Source organism: Myotis daubentonii, chromosome 2, assembly GCF_963259705.1.
Source record: "Myotis daubentonii chromosome 2, mMyoDau2.1, whole genome shotgun sequence".
Classification (NCBI taxonomy): domain Eukaryota; kingdom Metazoa; phylum Chordata; class Mammalia; order Chiroptera; family Vespertilionidae; genus Myotis; species Myotis daubentonii.
Genome location: NC_081841.1, coordinates 63,174,268 through 63,191,456, shown reverse-complemented (window position 1 = coordinate 63,191,456; position 17,189 = coordinate 63,174,268). Strand labels below are relative to the sequence as shown.

The window sequence follows — 17,189 nt, the reverse complement described above, 5'->3', positions numbered from 1 at the left end:
TAGGACCTGATTGCCAACCCCAGACCTAGTAAGTTGCCCCGTATCCTATAAATTATCAAGGTCAAGTAGAAAAACAGGATGTTAGAACACATCCATAAAGGTGCCAGATTACAACACCCCAAAACGGGTAATTTGGGTATATCACAATGTGAAGCCATCAAGTAAAAGGAGAAAGTTTACCTGCATAGACTCTCAAAGAGGCCAAGTACAGACTCTCCCAACTCCTTTTTTTCTGATTTATCCCACCTGTTCCCATTGAGTCTCCCTGCAGAACCAAATGCCCTACAGAATTAATCTTTGTTTCATCTTTCTCTACTAGCAATGGTTTAAAGGGCTGGTCATATGCATACATTGAGAGCAGAGAACCCAAAGACCCCAGGCAGAAAACACTGTGCTGAGACCGCTACTGATGGCCTAGGAATTATATATAAGATAGGATTTAACGTGGGACACGAGCTAACTCTGAGTATTGGAGAGGAGGTAACAGTTCTAAATACTGGTCTTTGAGAGGAAGCTTGCATGACCACCCATCCAGCAGACCCGTAAACATCCTCAACTTGTAGCTGACGTATGATCAGAAGTCCTAGAAGGGCAGACGGACACAAAGGACGCTTGTAATAAGTACTTATTATGATAAAAATGGCTCCGCAGGATAGGTTTTTCCCTCAGCTTAATTCATGCAAGCTCACAAAAGTAATGATAGTCATGGTTCCAAAGAAGATCCGGCTTCAAAGCCATCTTTCTGTCAAACTCTGCTGCCTCTGTGGTCTTCGAAGGATTTTCCTTCCATCATGTACCTGAGTGCCTACTCTGCCCACTAATGAATTAGTTATGAAAGGGAATTATCCTATTCCTGACCTCGAGGACATTATGTAAATTAAAAAGAACTTAAGAAAAAAAACTCCAGGCAAGAAAACTAATAACCACTAAACCAGCCTTAAGGGACTTCTTTAAGCTGAAAAGAATGGGTGCTATTAAGTAATAAGAAGACATATGAAAGTATGAATCTCACTAGTATAGGTAAATATACAATAAAAAGTAATGGGCTAATCATTTATAAAGTTAGTATGAAGGATAGAAGATGAAGAGTAAAAATAACTATAACCAATAATTACCTAGGGCATACCAAACACATCAAAGGGGGAGTAAAAATGTAGAGGTCTAGCACATGTTCAAATTTAAGTTGTCACCAACTTAGACTGTTAAAGTTATAAGTTGTTATATGTAAGCCTCAAGGTAATCACAAAGCAAAAACCTACAAGATATCCACAAAAGATAAAGGACTCTAAACATACCCCACTACAAAAAGTCATCAGACCACAGAGGAAGAGCGCAAGAGAAGAAAGGAATAGAGAGGTACTAGAAGACAGCCAGAAAACAATGAACAAAATGGCAATAAGTATGTACCTATCAATAATTACTTCAATGGACTGAATTCTCCAATTGAAAGAGTGGCTGAACGGATTAAAAAAAAAAAAAAAAAGACCCATCTATATGATTGCTTCCTGTAAGAGACTCACTTCAGATGTAAGGACACATACAGACTGAAAGTGAAGGGATAGAAAAAGATATTCCATGCAAACAAGACAAAGAAAGCTATACTTAGACAGACTTTAAAATAAAGACACTGCGGCCCATGGACTGAAGGGTCTCGGGTTCTGTTCCGATCAGGGGCACATATGTTGGCTGCGGGCTTATCTCAGGCCCCGATTGGGACCTGTGTGGAGGCAACCAATCGATGTGTCTCTCACACATCAACATTTCTCTATCTCTACTCCTCCCTTCCACTCTCAAAAAATCAGTGGGGAAAAAAATCCTCAGGTGTGGATTAACAACAACAACAAAAAGACTAATCAGAGAAAAAGGGCATTACATAAGATAAAGAGATCAATCTAACGAGGTCATAACATGCATAAATACTTATGCACCCAACAGGAACACCTCAATTTATAAAGCAAGTGTTAACAGATTGAAAAAAAAAGAAGAGAATTTGTCCCAGATATCACTATTTGCAGGGCAACTACAGTTTCAGACTAAGAAGGGGAGGCAGGTGCCATTACCATTCAGATGGCTTCTTGTTCCACTTCATGGCCTGGTTGTTGCAAGAGAAATCGAAACAGAATTCTCTTCACACCTCATTTAAGTGCTTCCAGCATGGCTGTGGGAGCCCAGTGTCCAAGGTGGCTCCTGAGGATCCGATGCATCAGCGTTGGTCCATGCCACCAATAGGACAGTATGTGGTGGTGTGACTTCTGAGGCTAGATCATAAAAGACATGGCCACTCGCGCCTTGTTCTCTCTTGGATACTCTGGGGGAGCCTGCCACCACATGAAGACACCCACACTTCCGCCCTCAGGTGAAGTCTGTGTGGTGCAGATGTGAGAACTGCCAATGACCAGCCCCACCATGACACCGTGTGAGCCATCTCAGAAGCAGATGAAGAGTGAAGAGTTCATAGGATAGCGTGCAGCCCCAGCCATCATCTTAACTCGTGAGAGACCGACCCCCAAGCCAGAGCCGCCAGCTAACCTGCTCCAAACTACTGACCCACAAAAAGTAAATGATAAAGTATTTTAGGCTGCTGGCTTTGGAGTAATTTGTTACGCAGCACTACATGACTAATATAATGACCAAAGCTAGTTTACCAAGAAAAACTGGAGCAAGCCTTTTGTCAAAACCTATCCAATTGTAGGAACCTGGGCTAGGGAAAGCCGCCTAGTGGTAGAGGCTCAGCTTATCCCCAAAGGGGAGGAAGAGTCATGTACAGTACACGCTTGAGGAATGTAAACACACTGGTTCCCAGCCGTTGTTGCTCACACCAAGTAGAGGCTTCCTGGTTGAAACTTGTTAAAATGTTCTCGGCACATGTCGGAAGATAGATTTTTTAAAATGTATTTTATTGATTTTTTTACAGAGAGGAAGGGAGAGGGATAGAGAGTTAGAAACATCAATGAGAGAGAAACATCGATCAGCTGCCTCCTGCGCACCTCCTACTGGGGATGTGCCCGCAACCAAGGTACATGCCCTTGACCGGAATCGAACCTGGCACTCTTCAGTCCGCAGACCGACGCTCTATCCGCTGAGCCAAACCGGTTAGGGCCGGAAGATATTTTAATGGACTCTCTCCCAGGCTCCAGGGGTCCCCATAACTCACAGACGCCAGTGCGGGGGAGCAGAGCACAGGCCGGAGCAGCCCTTAGCAGCTGCAGCACGTCAGGGTTCGGGCTGGGTTTCTGAGGCACCTGTTGTCCAAATCAAGGTCATCGGTCACTAATCCCTTGCCTTGTCCCAATGCTGGGAAAGTAGCTCAGAAGCACAACAGCTTCTGTTCCTGCTCACATCCCTAAGAAAGAGCCTGCTTTGTGCACTTCTCTTCCCCTGGCCTCCGATCACCCAGAGTAGGAGGGCAGCAACCTTATTAGGTCTGAGATCAACCTGGCGACCTGCATTCCTTTAGCGGCCTGGAAGGAGTGACTACTGACGGAGTCTAACGGGTAGCCTTCAGCCTTGGACTCTGCTTTTACGGACATGTCCCCAGACAAGCCCCGGGCCAACGGGTGCTCTGCCCAGCAGGGCAGACAAGAACTGGGGCCTCGGTCCTCCTGCCCCTTGCTTCTCCCTGCAATGCCATGGAGGCCCCATTAAGAGTTCAGCCAGGCGTGAACACTGACTTCAGGAGCCCCTTCCTGTCTCCAAGGGCCACACAGATGTGCCCTGCAGCTGGGAGAGAGACAAAGTGAGCTGGAAATACGGTCCAGAGATCTGGGGGAGAAGGCACATGCATGCCTAACAGCACTGAGCAGGCACAAGGGAGAAGGCCCCCAGACTGCACCTGCGCACGGCCCTCGGTCCTGGATGTTCCAGCATCGCTCTCCTCACGGCGAAATGACAGCACGGGCATCCCTCAGTCCCAGCTGCTCTGAGCACCTGGCTCTCACTTGTCAGAGAAGAAAGACCACATTCTGCCGCTGTATTTATGGGAGCACAAGGGAAGGTGCTGAATATTCAGTCATCCTAGAATCTTGAGTGTTCTGCTTAGAAAATGTCCCTCTTCGAAACTGCACCCTAAGTGATGCTTTCCGATGAATGTCAGTGTCAGCACCTTGGTCCAAGGGGAGAGCAGCCGTCAACACCACAGCGGGAACAAAAGCTTGGAAGGTAAGACCGCCTTGCACTGATCGGGCTTCCGGGGTACACAGTACCTTCACATTCACCATCTTATTGGTCCTCACATCAGTCCTGGGAGGTAAGCAAACACTTTACAGGAAAAAAAGTTGGATTTCACCCACAGCAACTGCTACTGTAAGTTTTAACTCTGCTCTTGCCAAAAACAAACTCATGACCTAGGGAGAATTATTTAGCCCCCGTTAAAGTTCTTTTCTCATAATGGAGCAAAGCAGCAGGTGACGCTCACATAATGTGCTGCCCAAAGACCTCAGAATCCAGCTTCATCGTGTAGGAAATTTCATATAAGCTGTGAATTCTGCTTGGTAGTCCGCCTCATCCTTAAGATCTCAGCTCTACCTCACTTCTAGGAAGCCTTCTCCAGCCTCCTACACGCTCCTAAGCCTCTTGACTTGATCTTCATGACACTTTCCAGTCTGCATTACTCATGCACCCTGGTTCCCATGAGGACACGGGTCATGATGTCCTTTCTCAGAGATCTGCCCAGCACCTAACATCCTCAGGGTGATTTATAAAGATTCGTCAAATGAAAGAAATGAAAACACTTGGTGTTCTACTCAAGTTTCTTCTTGTGCAATGAACAGAACAAACTAATATAAAGTGAAAGGTTAAAAAAATAGTTATAAGAATACAGATTTAACAGTAAACCAGATACACTCATTTCTCAAATATGATTATAATTAGTTCCAAGCTTGATGGCTGGGAAAAGGAAAATAAAAAAGAGTAAGGAGAGGGAGGGAGGGGAAGAGTGAGGGAGGAACCATAATAATAAATCTCATTTTAATAAGCATAAACCCTACTACATCTCTAATAATATGAAAGCAACTGAACAATGTTAGAATATTACAGATCCTATGCATTAAAGCTTTATACTGCAGGTAGGTAAACTGTGCGCTCGGGGGAACCAAGGAGTTGGCAGCAGCGTGTGTCACCTGGCAAGCTTTTCAGAAGCCAGGCCAAATGAGGACTATACAGGACTCACCTCTCTTGCACAAATTAACAACTTTTTTTAAGGAAATGATTCAACGCAAGGACCTCATTTGGTCTTGCAATCTCTTTCAACAGATCCTAAACACTGCACTTTCGTGACTACCAGCTTCATAACAAACAACTTTCCCCAAGAGCTACTGGATCAACCACTTTACTTGCAAAAGGACAAAACTCTAAAAAGCAAACTGGAAGAGGGGAGCACGAGGGACAGAAACCGTCCATGGCCTCATCCACACCCCGAAATGCCAGCCAGCTATCTTCCCCGGCACACGCCAACTCCCCTAGAAAGTTTATTTGGAAAAAAGGCACTGAACTTGGACTTTGCAGAAGGCTCGATTTCCACAGCTGCCCTTGTACCATTACTGAAGATCAAAAGGATGTGTCCTCGACCCTGCTATTCTCACTTTGTAGAAAATTTCCCCCAAAAAAACAAAACAAAATGAAACCAAAACTACTAAGAAACAAAACCAAACCAAAAATTCTGCAGTTTTAATCACTGCCCACTTACCTCTTCCTGTCCCATCCCCCCAATCCTTCCTTACACGAAGCTTTCGTGCACACTTAACACGTTGCAGACGGATCACGAGAATTCTCGCTTCATGTTACACAGTGTTTTACAAAGTATCATACTTTAAAAAGATAGTAGCTTGTAAGAACATGTAATAAATAACTTCAAAATGTAATGGGTATTTAATTTTAAAGCGGGCCTTTAACATTTATGTAAAACGTTTTTTGTACTTGTTCAGTAGGACCTTATCTGGCCAGTGGGTAAAGCTAGCAATAAAACTACTGCTCCCCAACGTGTTAATTAAGCAAGTAGTGATTCACACGAGACAAGGATACACTTTCGGTGCCTAGCTTCCCATGCTCCTTTGAAGAGGAGCATCCTTGATGGGGAGTAAAACTCCAGCTTTGCAAGTGTTTGGGGATCCTCCGGAACTCGACTCTGAAGCGTTCTCCTGGCGGGTCCAGGAGGCCGTCTGGCTGGTTGCAGTGAGAACACTGGGCTCTGTTACCTGCCCTGCCGGGTTCTCCCCTGCAACAGCACCTGCAGAGGAAAACACAGCAGGTGTGTCACCCTGTCACTTAGTACAATCACTTACACAGATGCTAAAGGAGCACAAAGGGACAAGAAAGCACCGATACCAAGGCTGTGCTTTCACCTCTCAGAATCCCCGGAAGTGCGGTCAGGTACTCTGCCCATGAGCGGCCAAGAAGGCTTCGAGCAAGCGGCGTAACGGAACAGCTGGAATGTGCTCACATGAAGAGGATGGAGGGGCCGAGCAGCTGGGCTGCCAGGACGCGGCCCTGCCTCTCACTGGGGGCCACAGGCAAGCTGCTGGACCTCGAGGCACCTGTTTCCTCACCTGCAAAATGGGAATGAGTTAATACGCATTAAGCTTTTTGGAATAGTGCCTGGCACACGTTCAGCACTTTGTTTATCCTACAGAGAATTTCCCTCCTCTTTCAAACACACAGAACCCCTAATTGGGATCATCTGACAGAGTCCCAAACGCAGCATGTAATTCTTGAGAACTGATTTTGTAACCAGTGACACATTCGGAAGAGAAGCCTCGGGCAGGAGGCTAATTCCCTTTAAGGAATAAAAATTTCAAAACATCTCCTGCACCTTGGATAATAACCAAGGCTGAAATCCCAAATTAGATTCCTAAGGATAGTTCAGTGAAAAAGGAACCCTGTGTGGAGCCATCATTTTCTATTATATTCTCACTTGTGAAGCAGCTCTAGCTCTTGAAATGTTACCCCCTCAACCAGTGTAGCCTTGCTATGTCCTCAGTGCCACTAGGGGGCAGTGCAGTAGGAAGAACACTGATCTGCAGCCAGCTTGGAGGTCTAAGATCAGGAGACAGTGGTGCACAGGGTGGGGGTTAAACCCAGCCAGTCACCACTGCTGACCACCAATCACTCCCCACCATGTGAGACAGTCATGTTGACCAAAATTCAAATGTTTTTATGTTGAAAGTGGTCTGTTTCAAGCATGGGAGGCCTCAGGGGTAAGAATGGGGGGCGTGGGGGGTACGTAGAGGGAGAAGATATCTAAAGAACCTACAATGTTCTATGTTGGTAGTAGCCACAGGGTGTCCCACTTTATAATTCTCTAAACTGTTCCCATGCTTTATACACTTTGCATGCATGCCTATCTCACAATTAAAATAACTGCTTTAGTAATCTTCTATACTAATAAAAGAGAAACATGGTAATTGGCGTACGACCGCTACCCTTTTCATTGGCTAATCAGTGAGATATGCAAATTAACTGTCAGCCAAGATGGCGGCCGGCAGCCAGGCAGCTTGAAACTAACATGAGGCTTGCTTGCCTCAGTGACGGAGGACTGCAACGTGTCCCCGCCTGCGGCTGCAGGCCTCTGAGCTTGCAGTTTAAGAAACATTATAACAAATACCGCCGGACGTCAGCCAGCAGGATCGCAACATTGCATGCAAAGGCCAGAAACCTACTTTCAGCCGAGCCAAGCCTCAAGCTAAAGCTGGCCCAGAATAAAAAAAAAAAAAAAAGGAAAAAAGGAGCATTTGGGAGTTCAGTCACCCCCAGCCTGTAAACAGCCCTTAGCCCCTCAACCAGACTGGCCAGGCACGCCAGTGGGGACCCCCACCCTGAAGAGTGTGTGACCAGCTGCAAACAGCCATCATCCCCTCACCCAGGCTGGCCAGGCACCCCAGTGGGGACCCCCACCCTGATCCAGGACACCCTTCAGGGAAAACCAGCCAGCCCCACCCATGCACCAGGCCTCTACCCTATATAGTAAAAGGGTAATATGCCTCCCAGCACCGGGATCAGCAGAGCCGCAAGGCCTCCTGGCACTGGGATCAGCATGACAGGGGGCAGCGCCCAAACCCCCTCATCGCCCTGCGGCTCTGTGTGTGACAGGGTGCGGCACCCCAACCCCCCCCCGCCACGGGCCCTGCTCTGTGTGTGACGGGGTAGAGCCATAACCTCCCCATTGGCCCTGCCCTGAGTGTGAGAGTGGCGGCGCCCCAACCCCCTGATCGGCCCTGCTCTGTGAGTGATAGAGGGTGGCGCCCCAACCCGCTGATCCGCCCTGCTCTGTGTGTGACAGGGGACGGTGCCCCAACTCCCCTATCGGCCCTACTCTGTGAGTGACAGGGGGGAGCTCCTCAACCCCCTGATGGGCCCTGCTCTGTGCATGACAGGAGGGAGCTCCCCAACCCCCTGATGGGCCCTGCTCTGTGTGTGACACGGGGGAGCTCCCCAACCCCCTGATGGGCCCTCCTCTGTGCATGACAGGGTACGGAGCCCCAACCCCCCTGATGGGCCCTGCTGAGTGCGTGACAGGGGGCAGTGCCCCAACCCACTGATGGGCCCTGCTCTGTGTGTGACAGGAGGGAGCTCCCCAACCCCCTGATGGGCCCTGCTCTGTGTGTGACAGGGGGGAGCTCCCCAACCCCTTGATGGGCCCTCCTCTGTGCATGACAGGGTATGGAGCCCCAACCCCCCTGATGGGCCTTGCTCTGTGTGTGACAGGGGGCAGTGCCCCAACCCCCTGATTGGCCCTGCTCTGTGCGTGACGGGGTGGCGCTGCAACCTCCCCATTGACCCTGCCTTGAGTGTGACGGGGTGGTGCCCCAACCCCCCAATCGGCCCTACCTTGAGCGTGACTGAGGGTGGCATCAGAACCTCCCAATCCGCCCTGCTCTGTGCATGACAGGGGGCGGCGCCCCAGCTCCCCAATCAGCCCTGCTCTGAGCCCGACCAGGGGCTGCACCTAGGAATTGGGCCTGCCCTCTGCCACCCGGAAGCAGGCCTAAGCCAGCAGGTCATTATCTCCCGAGGGGTCCCGGATTGCTAGAGGGCACAGGCCGGGCTGAGGGACCCCCCCCCCCAGTGCACAAATTTTTGTGCACCGGGCCTCTAGTATCTAATAAAAGAGAAACATGCAAATTGACCATACCTCCACTACACTCACAAGCTATGCCCACCAGCCAATCAGGATCAAGTATGCAAATAAACCCAACCAAGATGGCGGTGGCCATGGAGCTGGAGCAAACAGAAGGCTCGGGTTGCCCCTGGTGATGGGGGAAGCCAAGCTCCCCGCCTGCCCTGGCCTGCTGTGGGCTCCGCTCAAGGTTACAAAGTTTCAATTATAGAAGACAAATAAATCCCAGATACCTGCTTTCAGCTGCTGTGGCCTCCGCTCAAGGAGGGGCTGGGAGCCTGGGTTGCCCAGGGCCGTGGCCAGCCTGCAAACAGCCATCAGCCCCTCACCCAGGATGGCCACACCCTCATGGGGTGAGGGTCCCTGCTGGGGGGGGGGCTTAGCCAGCCTGCAAACAGCCATCAGCCCCTCACCCAGGCTGGCTAGGCACCCCAGCGGGGACTCCCACCCTGAAGGGGGTGTGGCCAGCCTGCAAACAGCCATCAGCCCCTCACCCAGGATGGCCACACCCTCATGGGGTGAGGGTCCCCACTGGGGGGCTTAGCCAGCCTGCAGCCATAAGCCCCTCACCAAGGCTGGCCAGGCACCCCAGCGGGACCCCCCCATCCTGAAGTGGGTGTGGCCAGCCTGAAAACAGCCTTCAGCCCCTCACCCAGGCTGGCCAGGCACCCCAGTGGGGATCCCCACCCTGAAGGGGTTGTGACTAGCCTGCAGCCATCAGCCCTTCACCCAGGCTGGCCAGTGGGGACCCCCCACCCTGAAGGGGGTGTAGCCAGCCTGCAGACAGCCATCAGCCCCTCACCAAGGCTGGCCAGGCACCCCAGCGGGACCCCCCATCCTGAAGGGGGTGTGGCCAGTTTGAAAACAGCCCTCAGCCCCTCACCTAGGCTGGCCACACCCTCATGGGGTGAAGGTCCCCGCTGGGGGGCTTGGTCAGCCTGCAAACAGCCATCAGCCCTTCACCCAGGCTGGCCAGGCACCCCAGCAGGGACCCCCACTCTGAAGGGGGTGTGGACAGCTTGAAAACAGCCCTCAGCCCCTCACCTAGGCTGGCCACGCCCCCCCACCGGGGACCCTCACCCCATGGGGGCGTGGCCAGCCTGCAAACCACCACAGGCCCCTTGCCCAGGCCACCCCATGCCCCAAGGGAACCTCCACCCTGACCCGGGATACCCTTCAGGGCAAACCAGCCAGCCCCCACCCATGCACCAGGCCTCTATCTATACTAATAAAAGGGTAATATGCTAATTACACTGGGAGACCTTCCGGACTTTCTTCTGGACAAAGCCATGGTGGCGGGGCCGAGGTAGAGGCGGTTAGAGGCCAAGAGGGGAGGGCAGTTGTGGGTGATCAGGCTGGTGGGGGGCAGGGCCGTTGGGGGTAAGCAGACCAGCAGGGGGGCCAGTTGGGGGTAAGCAGGCCATCAGTGGGGGTCAGTTGGAGGTGATCAGGACAGCGGAGGGGGGCAGTTTGGAGTGAGCAGGCCAGCAGGGAGACAGTTGGGGGCGAGCAGGCCAGCGGGGGGGGGGCAGTTTTGGGTGATCAGGCTGGCAGGGGGGGCATTTGGGGGCAAGCAGGCCGGTGGCAGAGGGCAGTTGGGGGCAAGCAAGCCGGCAGGCAGAGTGGTTAGGGGCAATCAGGCAGGCAGGCAGGCAGGCAAGTGAGCGGTTAGGAGCCAGCAGTCCCGGATTGTGAGAGGGATGTCTGACTGCCAGTTTAGGCCCGATCTCTGTAAACTGGCAGTAGGACATCCTTCGAGGGGTCCCAGATTGGAGAGGGTGCAGGCCGGGCTGAGGAACACCCCCTCCCCCGGGCATGAATTTTGTGCACCAGGCCACTAGTGTATTATAAGGGCAGACACTCAGCTAGGGTTATTTTCCCCAATAAGACAGGAAAAATGACATTTGAGAGAACAGATATGCCCCACTCAAACCTAGTAAAAACTGTCACCCTCTAGCATGTGTCCCCATGTATATGCGAAAGACCGTTCTCCCACTCCTGTGACCTCTTGTACCTGGTGCAGTACCATAAGTAAAAACACACAAACGTCAACTGACAACATCAACTTTTAATAATGGAAACAAATTGCCATTCCAAAAACAATTTAGGGAAGAAAAATGTTCCCTATAAAAATAAACTTACACTCCTCAAAATTATAAATATTATAACTTTTTACGTCTGCAATTTAAATTGCTCCCCTGCAATATTTCCCCCCTTCATTTGACATCATTCCTGTACCATCACATAGTGAAGAGAAAACAGTATTACAGCAAAGCTTAGATAATTTAATGTAAGAATTTGCACAATGATTTTTAAAAATCAGTGGCCTTACTGGCCCTTCTTTTACACATTAACCTCGCTGCAGTAACCAGTGTCTTGGAGAGAGCATTGATCTTCAAGAACAGTAAGAATTTTCCGAATTGCAACTTGTAGTGCACACGACAATAAACAGGGTCTGGATGATACAGGTGAGGGTGCCTATTTTAGACAATCTACTTCAAGTAAAAAAAAAAAAAAAAATTCACAGATACCCATCAGCTACTACATTAGGTTCTAACAGTGTCTTAATCTGAGAAACAAATGCTTCACAAAATATAAGCTTACTGGGATGGGTAGAGAAAAGAGCAGGTGGTTGATAACACTATACTCAAACCCAAGCCACAGTCTGAATAGTAAAACCAGTATAAAAACCGTGAAGGCATTCCCTGAACAATAAAGTGTTGGGTGACAATGACACTAAAACCTCATCAATGCACTAAAAAGAAGTCACATGCAAAATTAAACAAGATGTGCCATACATATTTTATAGCTAGCTCTACTTTTTTTTTCCATCTTTCCTCGAAAAGCTTAGGAAGATACGATTGTCTCAGTAACGTGTGGCACAGCATCGCCAGCACTTCATCTGCCTCCGAGAGGGAGCTCTCTGACAGTCAGAAGAGCCCCCGGGAGGGAAACAAATGCATTAAAAGGCACAGTTCTCGGAGAAGGCAGAGCTGAAGCACCCTGGAATTTCACAAAGAATCCAGTAGGTGTCACCAAAGCATTAACAATTCCTTGGGAATTTATAAAAACAAAAAATACCTAGACAAAAAAAATAGACTGTAAATCCCTCTCTAGAACCACAGTACACCTTTCCCATTGTTTTCAGATTAATTGCTGCATAAAATGAGGTTATTTAACTTGCTTTAAGGAAGGCTTCTATTGCACATGCATTTCTTTGGTCAGAAGGAACATGCACTTTTGTTAAAATGTTTCCATAAATTGCCCCTCTGTGGTGCCAGGGGAGGGCCCTTCCCCTTCTTGCTGTCGTCCTCCTCAGTGAAGGCCTCCTCGGAACCAAGGTTCTGGTGGTATTGGGTCTTTCATCCATAGCCCTGTTCTCCACTACACAGAACGGACTTCCATTGGTAAGAGGAAGGGAGAAGGGAAAGGGAAGGAGGGAAAAGATGGGGAGGGGAAGGGAAAGGGAAACGGAGGCGTGATTGTCACACAGTGTGCAGTGAGCTCTTTCCTGAACAAATCTCCCAGCCAACCATCGGGAGAAACAGGGGCCCTACCCAGACTCCTTTTCAGCTTTGAAAACAACCTCAGGGAAAAGCAATAACTTAGCAGGAGTTACACACAGTCCCTGCTCCACCTGCCCAGGGAAGCTGCGCCTTCCACTTGAAAAGGCAGAACCTGGGAAGGCAGGACCCGGGAAGGCAGGCTCCCATCCCCGGCTCTGGGCCATCACCTGCCGGCATGCAACAACGTTCTGGTCGGCCTCAGTCACCACCCCCTCTTTGGTCTAGTCTAGCTCCTACTTTCTTTGGTGCTGTTTCCATCTTTTATTCACTAAGAAACCAAGCAGTGCTACAGTGGGTCTAACACCTCAAAACTGAATGCTTTTAACTCCTTGACAAACAAATACACCCTTTCTCTCTCCTCCATCAACTCATCACCCAAACCACCCTCCCTCAGAGCTCCTCCAACTCCACTCAAGCCTTCTTCCCAACTTGCTCTTTACTTTCCTGAAATGTCAAGCTCCTCCAAAGTCCCTCCCAATTCCTCAGAGTCCCAGCTTCCTGTGCCTTTCATTCACATGGATGTTCCCTCTGATATTGAAAAAAAAAAAAAAAAGACAGGTAGTTTCAACATAGGACAAGTATTCAGATAAGATTCCTTGTTAAGCTTTTTAAAAATCATTTGCACATCCTTAAGCTTAACATCATCATCAAATAATTAAAATAACAAAGAAGACGAGAAAACAAAACCCAGAGTCCATGCTTCCGAGCATCGCGTGGCCCAGCTCGCGGGAGGGACACGCAGCTGTAACAGACAAGCTCGCGGGATCCCGGACAGAGGTCGCCAGGCGCAGGGGCTGCGGCCCGGGTTTGGAGAGCTAGCTCTAGAGATAAAAGGGGGAAGACCCTCGCATCACAGGGCCAGGAAACAGCCCTCCGAGAAGAGACTCGCTGCTGGTTTGTCCGCAGTCCCTGCGCGCCCTGAGCCTCCGGGAGCCGGCCTTTAACCGGGTTTCCACACCTCGCTGAGGGCCGCCTCCAGCTTCTGTCTGTAGGCTGTGTAGCGCCTCTTCAGGTTATACAGCTGCTCATCCTCTTCCTTGTCCAAGATACGCAAGAAGTTCTGCAGTTCTGGAAGGCTGAAGGCTTCCCACTGTGAGAGAAGCAAAAACGAAAATGCCAGGTGTTTCATCTGTCAGGACTAAGGATGCCGTCCATGAGCGCCCCAAGGTGTGGCGGGCCTCCCACCTGGGCACTCACAGCCCGTGCCTCCAGTCCCTCGGTTCCCAAGAGCCTCACTCGTGACCAGCCCCACCACGCCCACCCCACCCTGGCTGCTCCGATGGCCCACATGGTCTCCCCTAAGGCCGGGACCTGCAAGGCCCCACATCCATTAGACACGTTCCCTCCTGACCTGGCCCCCGGAGCATTAGCAACAACTCCACACGCCCTCCATCCTGCCCTCTCCTTGGAGCCATCGCTGCCACTGTCTTCTTTCTCTCCCCCCACAGTCAATGTGATCACTTCCCAAACAGTCCTCCCATCTGCGTGCTTTCTCCATCACAACCGCCCCTTGTGCCGGCCACCGTCATCTCCTTCCCTGGCCTCCTCACTCCACTCTTCGCTCGCCAACCTGCTCCCCAAATAGCCAGCCTGAACGCAGAGGTCCCGCCCCTATCCGCGATGCCGTCCACGGCTTCAGTTACCCCAGTCAACCATGGTCCACAAACATTCAATGGAAATCATTCCCTCCTGGGAATCACTCAATGGCTTCCCTCGGTTGCTTCCGCTCAGTGTGAAAGACCCTAACCTCTGTCACACTGTCCCCCTCACTTACTACCCCAAGTGGCTTGGCACATGTTTTCCCTTCCTCCACTTTGCCTGGCGAACTCCTACTCAACCATCGAGTCTCGGCTTAAATGCCACTTTCTCTAAGAAGCCTTCCACGATTTCCTCCCTCCCTTTCCACCCAGGACTAAGTCTATTGGAAAGCTCTCACTGAGCACTGGTAACCCTGATCAAGAAAGATATAAAAATTATTATAATCATTTGCTGAGTATTCCTCTCACCTACACCAAGCTGGCATGCTTCTCACTATTTGGGCTTTGTCTCTTGCCCTCGAGGCTCTGCGTTCTGCTTCCCTAAAAGCACTGGGTACTTAGAAGGCACAAACTAAGCGTTTGTGGGGCTGTCTTTTATTTTTTCAGTAGAACAGTAAATATCAAGAAGGGTATCTGGCATCACCTGGGAGGACTTTTCAAACCGGACATCCTCCCCTCCCCAAAAGGGGGCCCTGGGTCCTGGCTGCGATCTCTCCACGGCCAGGAACAACTCCGATGGGAATTCCCTGGGGCGTGGGGCAGGGAAAAGCCTGGAGAGAATCCAATACAGTGAACAGGGGGGACAAAGTGAAACCACCCAGTGGCTCCATGACAGAAGGTCCCGGAGATGGAGATCATTATTAAAGAAAATGAGAAACAGGGAACAGGAGAGTAAAACTTTCTACACTAGAATATTCTGTTAAGTTTTAAAAATTAACATTTAACTTTTCCCGAATGTTCTCCAAAATAAAATAAGCTCCTCCCTCTTCCTGACAGCTATGGATTTCTTCCCTCAGTTTAGCTAACCTTAAAACACTGAAATAAGAACACCATTCAGAAGTCTAATGAAGCAATTCAGAGCGTTAAAACACAATGTAAATTTCAAAACCATAACTCCCTCCCCGCCAATAAATGTGGCTCTAATTGCACCACTGTGTGCAGTATGTCAAGGCCAATAGCCAGGAAAATAAGACACCAGCAAGACGAGGCTGACATGTCCGCTCACAGAGGACACGCTGCCACGTGTCAAACCAAAGCCACACCCAGTTTTCTCCCCAGAATGACAGCGAAGTTTAAAACTTCAGAACATCAGAATCAAAAGAAACTTCAAAAGTGCAAAATAAGTTCCAATTCACATGGACATAAACATACTATTTACAAAGCATATTTACATACGTTTCTAATTTGCAACTTAAAACCACCTTTTAAAGTCCTTAGTCCCACTTCTCAGATGTAAAACTGAGAACTGAAAAGATCAGACTTATCCAAGGTCGTGCTCCTAATCTAGCAGAGGTAGAGTCCTGGTTCCCTAACTTTTTAACCCAGAAACCCCACTCTCGCTGCATTACTAATTGGACAGGTCATACCATTTCCTGTTGCAGACAAAAGACCGGGACCCAGAGCCTGAGAGACTTGCTCAAGTGTCCTTTTAAAGGTGACACTTGATCTAGAAGGACAGTCCAAAGTGCTTTCTCCTTCAACTGACTGGCCTAAATACAATCCTCCCTGGAGAGAAAATGGCAAATGATGGTACATACATAAACATAATTTCTTCATCATCTGGGCCAAGGGGGAAAAAAGATTCTACAAAGTTAAATGTCTTTCCTGGTAAAGAGATTGAATTCCCTTTGGAGTGAATTAGCCTGGAGACTTTGTTAGTAGCGAACATATGGAGAGTGTCAACTTTCAAAGTTGAGCTGGATTAGAGGAATTCAGAGGTGGAGGGGGCGAGAAGGACTCTTCAGGCGGGGATCAAGTTAAAACTTTATTTCCTCCACCTCTGAAAACTACAGGCCAATATAACGAGCGTTGTAAAGAAGTATAGTGTAGACTACCTTTGGGTTCATTTCTAACGATTCAAAAACACACCGGAAGCTGCCCTCCGCAGGACACCCCTCCCTCCTCCAATGGTAAACCCACTAGACTAGAGCAATAAAACAGGACCAGCTGGTGTGTACCGTTTAAAGCAGTAATGTACTTACCTCTCCAATTTCATGTTCACGGAGAACAAAACTAAGTGTGTCTGTTCTGGGCCCTGCTGCCAAGCGCAGGTACAGTGGATGCTCCCGGTCTGAGAGCTTGCAGGCGTAGACTGGGTGAGGAAACAGGAGCAAGTCACAACTGAGCACTGCGTCATCCCCTGGGCCACACACACCCTCCCCAGCCCTCCCCCAGGTCAGGCAGCAGCCCCAAGTCACACCCTCCTCATCCTACTGCCAACAGCCCACAGTGGGATGAAAGCTACACTACTTTCTTTGTAGCTGCACAATATAAACTGTGCCTTGATCAAAAAGGAAATAATTTTTAAGAATGAATTTAAATGGGTAATCCTCCCCCAAATGGGCCAATAATTAATTCTGCTCCTCCCTTTAGAAAGCAAGATAAGAAACTTCTTTAAAAAGGATCTGCAACCCCTTTAAAAACAATAAACATATACCATCCAAAGAACATGAAGTCAGAGCTCCAGAAAATCTCTCTGCAGATTAATTTAATCTGCAACCACAAACAGAGTCGGAATATGAGCTCGGGTGACTAAGCACAGCTAGATGCCCTCTCTCTCTCTCTCTCTCTCTCTCTCTCACACACACACACACACACACACACACAACACACACAGTACTGGCATTGCCTGTAATTTTAAAAGATTTGCAGCCATGAAGGTAATATCTCAACAGGACTGCACAGCTGAAGTCCAGGTGAGCCAGCAAATAAGCTGGCAAGGTAAAAATGCCATCTGAGCTTATCTACATTCCTTTG

General features: G+C 49.4%; 1 protein-coding gene across 3 annotated transcripts in view; it reads right to left on the bottom strand.

Moving 5' to 3' along the window:
* Positions 1–11,157: 11,157 nt before the first annotated feature.
* The window catches only part of RASSF3 (Ras association domain family member 3), a 76,230-nt gene continuing 70,198 nt past the window's right edge, over positions 11,158–17,189 (bottom strand). For 2 of the 3 annotated variants that reach the window (XM_059683501.1, XM_059683499.1), the window contains 2 exons: positions 16,415–16,524; positions 11,158–13,765 (listed from right to left, as the gene is read on the bottom strand). In XM_059683501.1, the coding sequence (XP_059539484.1) occupies positions 13,616–13,765; positions 16,415–16,524 (260 nt within the window). In that variant the 3' untranslated portion in view covers positions 11,158–13,615. The remainder of the gene's footprint in view (positions 13,766–16,414; positions 16,525–17,189) is intronic. The other variant, XR_009451254.1, reaches the window with a different exon arrangement.